The following is a 16,356-nucleotide window of genomic DNA, read 5'->3' on the forward strand; positions in this document are numbered from 1 at the left end:
TCATGGCTTCCTCAGTGAGAGAGGAGAGCAGGAGACAGAGAAGTCGTTGATCGGCTGCTCTCCATGCCAAATATTTGGGGTTGAATGTTGAGGAGGTTTCTGGTTCAAAGCGAGGTGGTGGAACCATAGTTCCATCGACATAGCCCAGCATGTCTTGACTCTCAAGAAGAGGGAGAAGTTGGCTTTTCCAAAGAAGATAATTGGAGGAAGAAAGTTTGATGGTGATCATATGGATTAGAGTATTGAAAGGAAGAAGATGATAACAAGATTCGGAAGCCATAGAGAAGAAAGGATCAGGGTTGTTAAACCGAAAGGGCTCTGATACCATGTGAATGTTTGATTAATCCACCACACCCAAATGGTGGTGAGAGTTCTCTTATTTATAATCATTTACATAATACAGAAATAAGGTAAATTACAAATAATAAGGAAATAGCGATAAAAGGAAAGAATAATAAATGAATACAATATATTTGCATTTAGTAAAAGGGAAAATATGGTAACCCGTAATGTAAGGCAAATATCTAGATATTTGCCTTAATGAACGGTCAACTATCCTTAACAGTATGTATGTATTTATTATGCATATGGATATTTGTATGCAGATTTTGCATTTCTTCCTTTGTTTATGGCTTAGTTGTTCATTGGAAATTTCACTTACTGTTTCTTGGGTTTGTTTTTGTCACAGAACCAGAATGCTCATCATTCAATTCTTAAACAACTCAACTTGGTCAGGTAATTTTCTTAGATCTGTTTTCTGTAATGCTGACATTACACCTTCAGATTGTGTCTTGCGAAAACAAATCAACTTGAGTTTATTCTTCTTAAGAATTCAATAGTCAATTTTTGAAGCTACCCATTATGGCATGAAGATTGCTGTTTGAAGTGTCTATCAAATAGCCACAAATTTGGGTTTATATGTTCTTCATGAATTCTGCCTCACGCCACTTAATGCTCTTTGTGCATCTCTCCATCTAGACAGATGAGGAACTTATTGCCTTATAGTGTATGTTGCCCTTCGAAGACATTACATGAATTAAGTAGCTTAGGAGAAATGCTCTAAAATAAAATGTTTGATCCATCAAATAGAAGTTGTTTAAGATTTGTAGAAGCAGCTTAAATTTTACCTTGGTTAAATATGCTAACAACTATTATTTATGTTTTGTCCTAGGATTGCCACTGCTCCTGATTTGCGTGACTGGACAAATATGGCTGCAACTTATGACAATCTCACAAATTCAGTTAAGTCTAATTTTTGCTGTAATTTATGTATGTCTACATGTTTTCTGTGAACTCTAAGATAATCAAACTTTTTGGTTTTCTTCTAGGTGAAAATTGCGATGGTTGGAAAGTACGTTGGTTTGACAGATTCATACCTTTCTGTTGTGAAGGTGCTATTCTAGTACTTCCAGAAAGAAATCAACTTTTCTAATTTCTACATGCATAAATGTGGGCCTGTGTCTAAGTTTCAAAAGTTGTAAGGTTTTATTCAATCTTGCTTGTTGTAACTGCAAAATGAGTATTGTTTCATAACAAGAAACCATTGTATCTTTTTGCTTTTGAGTGAACTGTTGGGATCCACATCAATTTTGCAGGCCCTTCTTCATGCGTGCGTTGCATGTTCTTTGAAGCCATCAATAGATTGGATTGCGGCTACTGACCTTGAGGATGAAAGTTCCAAATTGGTAATTTTTTTTTGTACATGGCATCACAAATACTCCTTATTAGTTCAGAATTCCATCATTTAAATAATGCACTGTTCTTTTGTAGAAACCGGAAGCACATGCTGCTGCGTGGGAGACCCTGAGGGTAGGATTTTCCTCCATGTGTACTGTTTTTTACTAGCATACATGTCAACTATAACTTTTCTAGTGATCGTGGGGATTTTTTTTTTTTGTTCAATTTTCTGAAGCAGCCAATTCTGTTGAGGGAGGAATGGTTATATAAACATCTCTCCTTGGAAAGTTGGGTTGGAAGCAGGGTGGCTTCTTCTCTTTTCTAGTAAATGTAGTTGTATAAATAATGTGTTTTATGATGTGATTTTCAATAATTTTGGTTTTGAAAATGGAGTGTTGAAAATCATAAAATTACGTTGGTATGTTTAAAAGCTGGACAAAGGGGGAGGGATTTTTGTGGCATTTGGTTTTAGGCCTTTCTGATCCTTCTTGACAATCTATTCTTTCAGAAAGCATCCTGTGTCTTAGTTCCTGGAGGATTTGGAGATCGGGGTGTGAAAGGCATGATATTGGCTGCAAAGTATGCCAGAGAAAACAAAGTTCCGTACTTGGGGATTTGCTTAGGCATGCAGATATCTGTAATTGAGTTTGCTGGAAGTGTAAGAATTTTTTTTTTCATAAGCAAACTTCCGTTTCTTATTTTGTATTCATGTTCTTTCAGTCGTTGCTGTTACCATCCTCTTATGTTTTCTTTGTCTTAGGTTTTGGGTTGGGAAAAGGCAAACAGTACAGAGTTTGATGATGGGACGCTGTATCCTGTTGTCATTTTTATGCCTGAGGTACTGATTTCTTGAATGACAATTTGTATGTTGCTTTCTGCTCAGTTACTTCTATAACGTTATCTGTTAGGACTTCTTTCCCTTTGCACTCATGTGTAGGGTTCAAAGACACATATGGGAAGCACTATGAGATTAGGATCTCGAAGAACAGTATTCCAGACTGCTGACTGTATTACTAAAAGGATGTATGTGATTTCTTATTTCTTTTACGTTTAAATATTTAATGATGAGTTTGTTTCACCCTGGTATTACTTTTTGGAGCAACTACATTTGAAGTATCTAATATGATTAGCATCAGTTAGTTGTATTGAATACTCATTTACCCATGTAATATATATTGTCATTAGGAAGTCTGTAATGCAAATGGTTTGTCCGCCCACAAGAATTTATGGCTGATATATGCTATTTAACTTTCTATAGTACTTGTGTCTCTTCTTCAAGCCGATAGAAACACGAGGCTGGTTTCGTTATGGCCCCAATTCAACCTAAAACATTTAAATCGTTTGCGATTTTTTCTGGGGAAACTAAAGTTTTTGCACTTGGCTGTAGTTTTTTGTAGTACTTATCCTGCTTTTTTTAATTCTTCCTGGATGGATAGGTATCATAACTCAGAATATGTAGATGAACGGCATCGGCATAGATATGAGGTAAGTTTTTAAAGTTTATGGCTGCAAGTCTGATGATTGCGAATGATTGTGACATGAGCAAAATCATTATGTTGCAGGTAAACTCAGAGTTCATCGAGACATTTGAAGAAGCTGGCCTGAAATTTGTTGGGAAGGATGAGACTGGAAAAAGAATGGAGGTACGTGATAGTTCTCAGTCATCTTCAGGTGTTAAAATTAAGTTGTTAATTGCATTCCAGCTATTCAAAGTCATCAAATGATATAGTTCATTCCTGTTATGAATCAAATTAGTAAATTAATATTTGTGATTTTATGTATTTCTTCAGATTTTAGAACTTCCAAGCCATCCCTTCTATGTGGGTGTACAATTTCATCCAGAATTTAAATCACGGCCCAGGAGGCCGTCACCTGTCTTTCTAGGTAAAATTTATTTGACAACGAATTCTTTGTCCACTTGTCCTGATTATCCTGTTCATACCTCGTAGCATTTTCATTGCTTTCAACATATTTATCTCTCAACTGTTATTATTGGAAGCACTATAATTTGATGGCTCATGAATATGGAGGTAGGTGGTTCAGAGTAGTGACTGGATGGAGAATAATATTTTTGTTGATCTCTAAACTATTGAAAAAGTCTGATAATTTGCAAATTATACCAATTGTCAATTTGTAGAAGCAGTTCCTGGATTAGTGAGAGCATCAGTTCTGAAACCCCATGTCCGTTTTACAAATTTACTTATTTCAACTTTGGTATCTGTTTGTTTATATTACAACATTTTTTAACTTCGCTATTAAAATCATGACCTAATATATTAACGTTTAACACTACTTTTGAAGGTTTTATACTGGCGGCAACTGGGCAATTAGACTTATATCTTGAAAAGCAAATAAATGGAAGTTGATGCAACTATTTACTCCCACAATCTTTCAAGGTAAAACAATTTCATGTGTAAGGAAATTGATATGAATCCAACAATTGATCCATTTCATGTACCCAAGAAGCAATTAAGAGTTATTCATCCTTCTAACTATCTTAGGGTTGGAATCACTGGTTAAATTAACTTTATTTGTAAAAGTTTGCAAGGATTCTGAAAGGACTTTTAGCTTTGCACATTCATCCTGAGTGCTTATCAGCCATTAATTTCTTTATTGAATATTTGACCGTCCTTAAATCCATAATTATCGTGCAGAGAAGAACTTGATTCTTTTTGCTGGGTCAAAGGCGTACTATGACAACTAACTCCAATACGAGGTACTTTACTGTAGCTGTACGTGATACCATACAAGTAACTGTGGTTGGATCCAGATGATTGTGTTCTTTGCAGTTATATCGCTTTGACATCCTCCGAGTGGCAGTGGCAGTGGCAGTGGCAGAGCTTAATTTGCCGGTGAAGTGCTGGTTTATTTTTTGCCCCCTATGCGATTTTAGCCCCCTAGCATAAAAGAATCTTGATTTCAAGTGTGTATTATGAAGGCCACAAAAGTAGTATAAAAATGTTTTATACTATTTATTAAGTTAGGCTTTTTTATGTATCATTCCATTTTATGTAGATAGCCCTCCTAAATTAATGCATTGATTAAATTTATTCTTGGTCACTTATGTTTTATGGAAGTTTGGTTCAGAACCAAATAACATAAATGTGGGACTAAATTTTACAATTTAGAGACGTTCTGTCTCGTGCAATCAAGGAATGGCGTACATTCTTGTTTTATTCAATGATTTCTCACATTGGGAAAATGAAATCTTCTTTGCATTTTCATTTGGTCATAGAACTCAGCTAATCAACCCCATAGGGTGCTGCATCTTGACATGGACAATCGGCATCTCGTCAAGGAGAGCTCGCGATCACCTTAATGCAGCTGGCCGTGGGGCGTTGAGTGGCCAAGACTCATGAACTTAAGACACAAGGCGGAGCTCCATGAGAAAGCGCCACTTGAAAATGCCACATGATATACGCTTTTTTCATAGATTCTCGGTCTATTTATCCTTTTGATTTCTTATTAATTATCTATTCAGAAGTAGAAGTCTGGAAGACAAAAGCCAAAGCCAAATACGGACTTGAAATGCTACAACACTAACTTATTAGGTAAATTAATCCTCAATCCTCAAAATAATGGTCAAATTTCAATTATAATTAACATTAATAATGATTAACGTTCCAAGGAAACATAGAGACCACAAAAAGTATTTTCATTTGATTCACCAAACCTCTAACTACAAGAGAAGCCTCAACCACGAATTATGTAATATTCAAAGACTTTTCCATTTAGGGCTCTTTACCTTTTCCCCTAAATATAAACCTTTCCAAATTTACACATAAATGGCGGAACCCATCTTTCTTATAAAACAAACCATCCCTCCCCTTTCTTTTATAACTTAGCTTCTTCTTTGTCTTTGTCTTTGCCTTTGCCTTTGCTCCGGGAGAGGCCTCCGACCACCCCGGCAACTCGACCCTCCCTTCCGCTCACTCACGTAGCTTATATGGACCCGACACCACCACATGTTGAACCCTCCACCGACTCCGGCAAGGCCAAGAAGAAAAGTGGCGGAGTTATGAAGATCTTCAAGGTTGCACTCCTCATGCTCCGCCGTCGGTCCAACAAATCGAAGGCAACCGTCGACACGGGCTCGGATAAGAGCGTGTGGCGGCAGTTGGTAGGCTCAATGCGCCCTCTCCACGTCCAAGGAAATGAATCCCCTCCCACTATATCATTGCCTCCATTGAAACCAAAGAAGAATTTAGAGGAGTTGCCAACGACATGTTCATTATCGCCATCATCACCATCATCATTGTTATCGTTTACTCGTACTTCGAGGTCTTCTTCTTTTGGCACAAGTAAGTACGCTTCTGCTATCAATCTTCAAGAACTCGAGGGTAGAAACGATGACGACAATGACAAAAATGTCATTGAAGACGACAATGGAGGCGATGAGATGATCGATGCAAAGGCGGAGGAGTTCATCACGCAATTTTACGAGCAAATGAGGCGTCAACATCACAACGATTGAAATGGAAAGGAAGAAGAAGCTTGTTTTAATCAAATATGTCTGCATGGGAGGAAGACGTAGCGATGGAGTTCGCACCGATCTTTTCATGGATTCAATTATTTTATTTTATTATTCCTTTTGAATCAAATATGTTAGGATCTCAGATAATCCCTAAAAATTGATGGCTCAATATCATTTTGTGGCTGTTTGTAATTGGTGTCCAATTTTATAATAGATTATTTCCCATTTCATAATTAGTATGTGTTTGAATTTTGGTCCGACACCCGAGCACGAGCACATCTAAACGACGAGGATTCATACGCAGTGCTTGATTGACACCAAATATCATGGACTTGCATCTTACACTTATATGCACAGGTAGAAGCCTGTCATTTCTTATCTTGTTTATGCCATGACCATCTGCATTACGACTTGTGGACTATCTCTATAACGGTCCAAGCTCACCGCTAGTGGATCTTTGAGCTTTTTCTTTCGGGCTTTCCCTCAAGGCTTTAAAACAGCTAGGAAAAGATTTCCATACCATTACAATGGGTGTTTCGTTCTCCATGCATCCTAACAGACGAACTTGGCTCAGCTACGGGAACACACCCCAACTCCTGCCACAACACATTCTCTAAGCAACACATAACGATGCACTCTCGGATGACGCTCACAAGTCTACCAGAAAATTTACTCATCTGAACACGAGCTAACCGAAAGCTTTCCGACACAACCTTAAATAATCAAGCCAAACCCTAGCTAGAATTAAATACTTAGAAATAACCATAATAATACTATAATAATCTTCCTAGTACCCCCGAAAAAATAAACCAAAATTTTGAAAAATTCAACCTGACTTGAATTATGTAAAAGAATTTATTAAATCATAAAGGGATTTCTCAAATTTTCTATTCACATATGTTATATTTACAATTTAAATTATTTCAAAATTTTCATGTAACTTCCATTAATTAACATTAATTAATTGTTAAAATGAAAAATTAAAGAAATAATTAAGCTAAGAAGAATCTAAATTCCATTAAATTAGCGTTGATGTTCATAAATCGAAGTTCACAAACCAGATGGGGAAAGTTTAAGATGAAGATCAACAACATCCACATCATCTGTTGATCCCTTTTCACCTCCTTCCCCCGAATTTCCAAACATCCACCGCCCCGAACCCGCCGATACGCCGCCGTACGCCGCAGTGAAGTAACCGTGATCGCTCCGAGGCAGAAATCTATAACCACGATGACCACCACCGCCACCAATGTGGGCCGGAAAAACGCTTGAGTAAAATGGCGGCGGTCGGAGTGCGGCGGCGAGGTGGTGGTCTGAGGCGTGGAAATAAAGGGCGCGTTTGGCCCTCTGGCGCTCTCTCTTGTGGGCATTCTGGTGGCCGCCGAGCGCTTGCGAATTGGCGAAAACCCGGTGGCAGAATTGGCACCGGAATTTTCTGTCGTAGTCGGAGTTGGTGTCGTCGCCGCCGCCACCGTCGGGTGTCGCCGGCGGAAGGTCGTCGTGTTCCACCAGTGGGAACCCAAATAGTTTCAAAATGGTGGAGGGATTTTGATTGGACATTTCAGCTCTGTCTCCTCGTCTCCCCCATGTACCTATATTTATAGTTTTTTTTTTTTTTTTTAATTTAAGGAAAATTGGATGTTTAATATGAAATATGTTAAATTATAAATTAGAATTTATCTTAAAATTAGTCCTTAGTTAAATAAAAATAAAATAGAATGAATGAAAAACATGATTGAATTGGTCCCGTTCACTTTTTGAGACAAAATGGAAGAGGGGAGAAGATTCTCGAACGAAGAAAATGATCCAATGACTTCGAAAGAATTGAACGAGAAGCCGTATGAGGTGAAAATTTTAGGTACGGTTCTGTCGAGTGTCAATAAATGTGACTTATCTGTCAACTTTTCCACCATCACCCACAAAAAAATTAAATTCTGTCTAACGTAAAGTTGACAGAGTACACTTAACCTCGGGATTTGAAATCACTCCTTATATACTTGATATTAGCCATAATTTACTGGAACATTTTGTAATCTTATTAAGAGGGGGAAATGGTTAAGGATTTACTCGGTGTGAGATATCACATTGTTCGAGAAATTCTAGATGTTGTCGGAGTAAAAGAATTTATCTTTGAAGTAGCTCATTTTAATTTTAAAAGAATTCATATATAATGATTTTTTTTTTTTTTTTTTTACTCACTCGAGCCGAACTCAACGGATCAAATTGTTATAAAACTATTTTCAAGGTTAAAGTTTCACTGCTATTATCATAAACTAAAAAGAAAGAGCGGTTACTGCATTTTGACCAATTAAACCATGCGTAGGTTTAGTCGTAATCATTACATCTACAGTTATTGGTGTCAGTCAATTGATTTCATCGATATTCGTTACCTAATTATTTCATCTTCTTTAGGACAAGCTTAGTACACTGTAAATGTGTCCATAAGCACAGACAATCTTATTCAGGGTATCGAACGGTAAAGCTGTTTAGATCAATGTTTATCGGTAAAGGTGGTAAATTTTTGTTGGAACGTTGAAGGGTAAATTTGTGAAAGAAAGGAAAGGGGAGGGTAAATTTATAGTAGATGGTTGGAGGTAAATAAGAGTAAAAAAAAAAAAACAAAAGTGAAGTTAAAAGTGGTGGGTGTTGGGTCAACGAAACAACTGTATTAACCTAGACGTTTGTCATGTTGTTACCTTTTTTATGTGTAAAAAAAGGACAACCTTAGTACACAATAAATGGGACCATAACCTCACATCATTTATTATTTACTCCCCATACAATGTATGTGGACCGTGGTTTACAACATCATGAACCCAACACAATAATGTAATCATAAACCCGTTCAGATAACTTAAAAAATTCGATCAATCTAACTTAAACCGTCAAGTAAAAAAGTCAAATCTAACCCTTTTAAAGGCATTTTGAGTAACAGCTCGAGTCCACAATAAGCCAAAAGTGCCCTTCTAAGTCCATAGTCGGCTGGGGAGTGCCTGCAAAGAGAGTCAGCCTCACCTACAACTATGGCAAACGCTGAAGAGTCACGTCTACGTTGCGAGTCTTGGTGGCCGAGTCCAAGATGGGCGAACAACAGAAATAGGTCCGAAGGGGGATAGCCGTAGATAAAGGAACAAGCCAAAGTGAGACAAGTTCACCCAACAACTGACCAAGTCAAGAGTCAGAACGCGGTGCCACCTGACGAAAAGAGAAGTTAGAAGCATCCACTCGAACTTGGGAGCGAGTAGATATTGTTTTTTTTTTTTGCTTTCCTTTTTGGGATTCTCCTCAAGGTTTTTAAAACGCGTCTCCTACATGAAATCTCACCATCTACCTTCTTAGTGTCTTAGTTGGATTATTTAACCAATATAAACACAATCTAATAACTAAGATATTTGCTTCTTTTATTTGAAAGTTAGAAGTTTAAATCTCGAAAAATTTGAATAATAATCAAAATTAGTCATAATTATAGTTTAGTTTTATCAGGAGGATTATATCTTTGTTGAACGTATTAAAACCATTTTCAAATTGAAAAAACGGAAAGTAGCAGTGGAAGAAGAGTTGAATTCTCGCAATAATGTGCATACCAAAGAAAAGATCGACAAAGATCTAAATCAAGATATGTTTTAAGATATGTTTCTATCAAAGTTCGAGGTTATAAAACGACGATAAATGATAGTACACATGTAGAATAAAAAATGTCATGTGCTATTGTATAAATTGAATGTAAAAAAAAAAAGTAGGGAAAGTGGAAGGAATATGATAGCATTTCTTTTTCTTATTATCTCATTATTGTTGGTAGGGTTTCAAGATTTTGATTAGATTGAATGATGAGATTGCTTCACATATATATATATTGAAGTGCACGAGACGACATGTTTGTGAGTGTCGTTTTGTAATTGGATGAGTGAGTTTGAGACGTCCAAACTAACCCTAATAAAGGTGGTGTGTTTTATCAATATCCAAATCTTTTAATCAACCATGATTAGGTTAATGTTGCATACGATGTTTCATATATGGTTGAGTTGACGTTTTAAGAGAGTGACAATTACAACGGTGGAAGATTGAATTATCAACTTTTAAGAGTATAATTGGTTCTTTATCCATTAAACGATACCCAAATTTAGTTAACAATTGTGAAAGTGGAAGTTTGAACCATCATCCACTGAACTATGCTCAAATTTGGTTAACAATTGTGAGAGTGGAAGATTGAATCATCGATCTTTAAGAGTGTAATTAGTTCTTTATTCACTGAACGATGCTCAAATTGGTTATAAAATTATCGGTATTAATGTCCTTACAAAAGTTAGCCACGTAGATCAATTGAGTTTGATTTTGGAATAAAACAGGTACGAGATATATAATGCGACAAAAAGAATGTTATTATTACTTTAATGAAATTGGATTACACCCGACAAAGAAGGTCGAAAATGAGAGATTAAGGATGATGACAAAAGATTGATACTTTTGTAAAGTATCACGTGAGATTCCACGTTAGTTGGAAAGTAAAACAAAACATTTCTTATAAAAGTAAAGAAATATCTACCTAACATACAAATTTTAAAACCGTGAAGCTGACAACGACACGTAATGAGCAAAAACAGACTATATCTATTAGCAGTTAGCTTAGACTGTTACGTATCACTCCGAAAAAGACGAAGGAGACAAGCGAGCAATTAATTGGTCCTATGCCACCATTGATTGGAATTTGTGCAGTGAGTACTAAAATTATTCGAGTGGGCTACCTTCCCTTTCCCATCATAACTACGATTCGTGCGTTTATCTATTTCTTATGCTTTTCCAATGCTAACGTCTAATATTATTCCCACATTTTAAGTACACTCCATACCTCCCTTTTCTTTGTCTCTCCCCTTTCAAACCCGTGTCGTTTCACGTGAGATGTCTATCTATTCTAAGCTAAGAGATACTTTAAAAAGGGAAAATAGTTGTTACAATATCATTAACAGCTTAAACGTCGAATCAAGTGTTAAAGAACGGTAAAGTAAAGAGATGTTTCAATGAATGTCAGAAAGAGAATCGAAGTAAGATTGTAAAATCGTGGGAGGAAAAAGTGATTTGATTGAACTTTTAAATGGTGTAAAGTAAAGGGCATATGGCTCTAAGTGGCCATAAATAAGTAAAGTTGGTTCTCTATGTTTGGTCAACCACGCAGGCCGGTCCCATTTTTTTTTTGCTTTGTCGTGTTCTTTTTAGATATTATTTTAATCCGTGCGTGGAATATGTGACAGACCCATGAATACGCTAAACTTTTTAATTGATTTCATAAATTTTGTTTGGTTCGGGTCAATCCAAAGTTTTTATCTTATGAATTCGAAACAAAACCAAGTCAATTCGAGTTCAGGAAAAAATAACTCAATCCAACCCAACTCTTAAAATTCGAGTTGGTGGTTCGAGTTGTCTCCTCACTTATAAACACATGATCATTCCCTAAATTAGCCGATGTGGGACTTTCATCATCCAACACCTCCCTTCGAACAAAGCACGCCTCCCCTTAATCGAGGCTTGACTCCTTTGGAGTCTTAGTCATTTTTTACTGCCTTCGTACCTTTAATACCATGTTAGACGAACACGACTCTCCACGATGGTATGATATTGTCCACTTTAAGCATAAGCTCTCATGACTTTGCTTTAGGCTTCCCAAAAGGCCTCATGTCAATGGAGTTAGTATTTCTCACTTATAAACTCATGATCATTCCCTAAATTAGCCGATGTAAGACTTTCATCATCCAACAGAATATACACTCCTATTAAACGATTTAACTGGTAGAATAAATTTACAATATGGTAACTTTTTGTTTTATACCCAAAAAGTTAATTTTAGCTCTAATAGTTTAATTAGTTGAAAATGTTAAAATTTAGATGAGTCAAATGGTAATTTAACAAAATTTATTTGATATATATATATATATTCAATGAGAGAATAAAGGGAAGATAATGGGCCACGTGTGGGTCTGGGGTGTTTATTTGGGCCACTAATAAAAGGCCCATTTTCGTTTACTAATCCAAAGCCCATCTACGAATAGTGTAGATGACCATATTTGATTAGGGATTTTGATCAAATGACTAAAATACCCTTTATTCGTAATATAATAAACCAATCCCTAAATCAAGGAAGGGTGAAACACGTCATATATATCAAATATTCAAGTTTATTATATATTTGTAACAACATTATAAACAATTATTCACAAATTCTATGATTCTCAATAATCATCTAATTCCAATACGATATTGATTTGGATCGAATCGAATAACAAACAGTAATTCAATAGGACGTCTATTTTCTTCTTTTTCGTGAAAAAACTATTAATGAGATTTATTAAATCAGTGACGGGTGAAGTTGAGAGACACACACTCCTAAGACAGACACCAAAAGTGGATTCATTATTGAACGAAAAGGTCGAATATTTAATATTAGTGATTCATAGAAACATGTTTGTGATTGGGTAATTGAGAGATGTGACAATAAGGATGCCCATAAGTTGAGGTCACACTCTCAATCCGTTTAAACATAGCTTAATTGGTTGAAACACATGTAATAACTCAAACTCACCGCTAACAGATATTGTCTCCTTTGGCCCGTTGCGTATCATCATGGCCTCACAGTTTTATAATGCATCTAAAGTTTTCACCCCTTATAAGGAATGTTTCATTCCTCTCTCCAACCAATATAGGATCTCACAATACATCCTCCTTGGGAGCTAGCATCCTCACTAGCACACCGTCCCATGTCTCACTCTAATACCACTTGTAACAGCCCAAACTCACCGTTAGCAACTATTGTCCACTTTGGCCTGTCAACCTCACGATTTTAAAACGAGTCTACTAGTGAGAGGCTTCCACACCCCTATAAAGAATATTTTGTTTCTCTCTTCAATCAATATGGGATCTCATAATCCATCCTCCTTGGAGGCCAGCATCCTCGTTGACACACCACCTAGTGTCTGACTCTGATACCATTCGTATCAGCCCAAACTCACCCTAGCAACTATTGTCCGCTTTGCCCGTTACGTATTGTCGTCGGTTTCATGGTTTTAAAATACGTCTACTAGAGAGAGGTTTCCACACGCTTATAAAGAATGTTTCATTCTACTCTTCAACCAATATGAGATCTCACAATATATAATAAGATATCAATAGCTCCACATAACCATCAAATGAAGTACCGTTATCCTCTTTGAAATTAAAGCAATCGACCTTTGATCCTGCACTCGATTGATTCTATAAAAAGAAACGTTAAATTTCTATAATAGATTGCGCAAAACTCGATAAATATGACATCGCTGATTCAATTACTTTGGAACTCTAAAACTAAAAATTTGTCAATCCCTCCAACATTTTTAAATTTTGATTTTTTTTAAAAAAAAGTTCACAAATTAGAAATAAAAGAAAATGAATTTAAAATATGCTTATAAGGCAAGGGCATTAAAGGAAACCTACTTCCCAATTATGGGTGAAAGCAAAAGGGCATATCCGTCATTTCACCATTACCCTGAGAATAAAAACTCGAACGAATTAGCCAAACACAATTCAAACTCATTTCAATCTCTCTCAGGCATTTCATCAAACACCTTCCGACCACTCTTCTTTGTAGCAGAATCCGATCGATCGATGCTCAAATAATCGCCGATTTTACGTTTTCTTTGATCATCATGGCCTTCTTCATCAACAACCATCCCGATCTCTCTGGCTCGACCTTCAATCCATCGTCTTTAATGGCGATTTCGAACCAAGGTCTACTCTGTACCGAGCCGCAGAAACAGAGGACCTGCCACCACTGTCGCACCACCAGAACCCCCCTCTGGAGAGCCGGTCCTGCCGGTCCAAGGGTAACCACTTAAACAATGGTGTGATTCATTCATCATTTAATTTCAATAATCTTTTGATTTTGATCGATTTCTAGGATTTTGTTTTCGACAGTCGCTGTGCAATGCGTGTGGGATTAGATACAGGAAGCTGAAGAACAATAATGGCGGAGTGAATAAGAGTGGAAATGGGAAGAAAGTGGTGAGAGTGGTTGGTTTGGGGAGAGAGATAATGCTGCATAGAACGACGGCGGCGATGGCGGAAAATGGAGGTGCAGAGACGATCGGAGAAGAAGAACAGGCGGCGGCGATGCTTCTCATGGCTCTATCTTCCGGCTATGTATCATAAACGGAATTAAAAGTAATTAAAAAGAGTGGATTTTACGCTTTTTATCTCCTTCATTTTGTATGGAAGGAAATTTTGAAATGGAAATAATAATTTATTTTTATTATTATTATTTTACTTATTTAACAATTTTATAATCAATTTTCAATATAAATTAGAGATTAAATGAATTTAATATCTCAAAAGTGTATTTTAACATTTATTCTAATAAAAAATAACTTTTTATATCGAACATACCTCATAATTAATAACTTAAATCTCACAATTAAATTTTAAAAGGTTCTAAATTTAAATCATTTTATGTTAAATTGAAATATTCTTGCCTTTGTACTATTCATTTAATATTAAAATAATAATTAATTTAATTTAATTTCTTTTAGAACAACCCACCAATAATATAAAACATTATTAAAGATTATTATTATAATATTTAATCTATAATAAATTCTGTTCAAATAATTTATTTAATTTATAATGTTTGGCATTGTGCTTTAATTCCAATATTAATATGGAGAGAATAATTAATGTAACTATGAATCTCGTGGAAAATTTGTCAGATGGAAAGTAGTGTTTTTAGTCGTGGATGGGTGAGTAACACGTAAAAACCTACCTTTAAGAGGGGAACACTAAGAACGATTGTTGATACTTCGTACACTAAAGAACCAAACCCTGCCAATGTGGGTCTGGACACAAGTTGATTCCCGCATGAATGTTCTCATGTGCGAATAAGCTTCAGCACAAGTTGAGCTGAATTGGAAAAACCATTTAGATCCATTCCAGATGTTGGGTTATTTGAGTATGTGACTCGAGCCATCCGAACAGAATTCATAACTCAACCAACTTAGCCCTTTATTTTCTTGGGTTGTCTGGATTTTTCTTTATTTTATTATTATTTTTTTAAATTATAGTAAATTTTAAATATCAAATATTCATAAGTTACCATACAAATATCAAATACTAAAATTAGTTACAAATATCAAATATTCTTTATTTACGGCCGGAAAATTCATAATTTAATGTAAAAAGAAAGACCACTCCGAATTTCTATGGCTTTAAATTCCCATTTTCTCTAACATTCCATTGTCAAGCTTTCCAATTCACACAACAATGGCGAATCTCGTCTCAATTTACTTCACTTTCCTCCTCTTCACACTCTCTAAATTTTCCTTTCTCTCATCGGCGACCGCCGTGGCCAAGGATCAGGTCGGCTGTTCCATGTGCTCAAGTTGTGACAACCCCTGCCAACTCCCTCCTCCGCCACCGCCACCTCCCACGTCACAATGCCCTCCTCCGCCGCCTCCGCCTCCGCCCTCGTGCAGTACCTGCGTCCACCCTTCTCCGACGCCACCAACCTCTGTCCAGCCGTACCAGCCGGCCGATGGTGGTCAATTCCCCGGCCTTGCTCCTCCGCCGCCGCCGAATCCAATTTTACCATATTATCCTTACTATTATTACAGTCCCCCCACTGCTTCTGGCGAAAGCGTTTCAATTTCATGGAAAATTTTGCCTTTGGGTCTCTTAATCATTATTTGTCTCTGAAGAACTCTGAATTCTCCATTGCTGACAGAGAAGAAATGGGTTGTGCTGATTATCAATTTATGCCATAAATTATGATGTATTAATCATTCTTTATTTTACTTTATTTTCTTTCAATCCTGGGTTCGAATCACTGAAATAGATGTTTGTTCCATTTTTTTTTTTAATTTTATTCCATTTGTGAAACTATTAGATATTTTCATCATTATTCATGGACTTATTAAATATTTTAGATGATTATGTGTCCCATGTGGCTTTAGTAGTTGGTAGCTTCCTTTAGGATAAGAGTATTCCAAAATTCCCACTTTATTGGAATATTGGATCACTTTCCCATTTTGGTCCATTTTTTAACTCTACATTGCTTACTTTATTCACACAAAAATAAATAAATAAATAAATAATAATAATAATTTAAGAACGAAGATATATCTTATAGGAATCAAATAGTTATCAAACAAAAGATTAGTATTTAAGTGGAGAGACAAAATTAATTAAGTGAT

The 16,356-nt window shown here is 36.2% G+C and overlaps 5 protein-coding genes across 7 annotated transcripts in view; 4 read left to right on the forward strand and 1 right to left on the reverse strand.

Annotated features, from left to right (window-relative positions):
• The window catches only part of LOC111497791 (CTP synthase-like), an 11,118-nt gene extending 6,265 nt beyond the window's left edge, over positions 1-4,853 (forward strand). For 2 of the 3 annotated variants that reach the window (XM_023148738.1, XM_023148737.1), the window contains exons 11-23: positions 689-735; positions 1,172-1,241; positions 1,329-1,391; positions 1,596-1,685; positions 1,771-1,809; positions 2,186-2,335; positions 2,438-2,515; positions 2,615-2,700; positions 3,114-3,162; positions 3,240-3,320; positions 3,468-3,561; positions 3,979-4,073; positions 4,332-4,853. In XM_023148738.1, the coding sequence (XP_023004506.1) occupies positions 689-735; positions 1,172-1,241; positions 1,329-1,391; positions 1,596-1,685; positions 1,771-1,809; positions 2,186-2,335; positions 2,438-2,515; positions 2,615-2,700; positions 3,114-3,162; positions 3,240-3,320; positions 3,468-3,561; positions 3,979-4,043 (912 nt within the window). In that variant the 3' untranslated portion in view covers positions 4,044-4,073; positions 4,332-4,853. The remainder of the gene's footprint in view (positions 1-688; positions 736-1,171; positions 1,242-1,328; positions 1,392-1,595; positions 1,686-1,770; positions 1,810-2,185; positions 2,336-2,437; positions 2,516-2,614; positions 2,701-3,113; positions 3,163-3,239; positions 3,321-3,467; positions 3,562-3,978; positions 4,074-4,331) is intronic. The other variant, XM_023148739.1, reaches the window with a different exon arrangement.
• A 770-nt stretch (positions 4,854-5,623) lies between these two features.
• LOC111498054 lies at positions 5,624-6,151 on the forward strand. The gene has a single exon (XM_023149107.1). It carries the CDS (start codon positions 5,624-5,626, stop codon positions 6,149-6,151), a length of 528 nt encoding a protein of 175 aa, XP_023004875.1.
• A 1,050-nt stretch (positions 6,152-7,201) lies between these two features.
• LOC111498055 (zinc finger protein GIS3-like) lies at positions 7,202-7,711 on the reverse strand. Its single transcript, XM_023149108.1, has one exon. The coding sequence runs from the start codon at positions 7,709-7,711 to the stop codon at positions 7,202-7,204; it is 510 nt and encodes a 169-aa protein (XP_023004876.1).
• A 6,012-nt stretch (positions 7,712-13,723) lies between these two features.
• Positions 13,724-14,385, forward strand: LOC111497907 (GATA transcription factor 15-like). Its single transcript, XM_023148919.1, has 2 exons — positions 13,724-13,998; positions 14,090-14,385. The coding sequence occupies exons 1-2, from the start codon at positions 13,822-13,824 to the stop codon at positions 14,321-14,323; spliced, it is 411 nt and encodes a 136-aa protein (XP_023004687.1). The 5' UTR covers positions 13,724-13,821; the 3' UTR covers positions 14,324-14,385.
• Positions 14,386-15,374: 989 nt separating this feature from the next.
• Positions 15,375-16,065, forward strand: LOC111497904 (glyceraldehyde-3-phosphate dehydrogenase, testis-specific-like). The gene has a single exon (XM_023148914.1). It carries the CDS (start codon positions 15,428-15,430, stop codon positions 15,857-15,859), a length of 432 nt encoding a protein of 143 aa, XP_023004682.1. The 5' UTR covers positions 15,375-15,427; the 3' UTR covers positions 15,860-16,065.
• Positions 16,066-16,356: the final 291 nt, after the last annotated feature.

The sequence above is a fragment of the Cucurbita maxima genome, unplaced genomic scaffold (assembly GCF_002738345.1).
Source record: "Cucurbita maxima cultivar Rimu unplaced genomic scaffold, Cmax_1.0 Cma_Scf00024, whole genome shotgun sequence".
In the NCBI taxonomy this organism is placed as follows: domain Eukaryota; kingdom Viridiplantae; phylum Streptophyta; class Magnoliopsida; order Cucurbitales; family Cucurbitaceae; genus Cucurbita; species Cucurbita maxima.

What these genes read in the sequence shown, in the direction of transcription:
- LOC111498054 (XM_023149107.1), top strand. Translation starts at nt 5,624, where the DNA reads ATGGACCCGACACCACCACATGTTGAACCCTCCACCGACTCCGGCAAG.
- LOC111498055 (XM_023149108.1), bottom strand. Translation starts at nt 7,711, where the DNA reads ATGTCCAATCAAAATCCCTCCACCATTTTGAAACTATTTGGGTTCCCA.
- LOC111497907 (XM_023148919.1), top strand. Translation starts at nt 13,822, where the DNA reads ATGGCCTTCTTCATCAACAACCATCCCGATCTCTCTGGCTCGACCTTC. An exon ending in CCGGTCCTGCCGGTCCAAGG is followed by an intron (nt 13,999 to 14,089) that starts GTAACCACTTAA and finishes TGTTTTCGACAG; the next exon opens with TCGCTGTGCAATGCGTGTGG.
- LOC111497904 (XM_023148914.1), top strand. Translation starts at nt 15,428, where the DNA reads ATGGCGAATCTCGTCTCAATTTACTTCACTTTCCTCCTCTTCACACTC.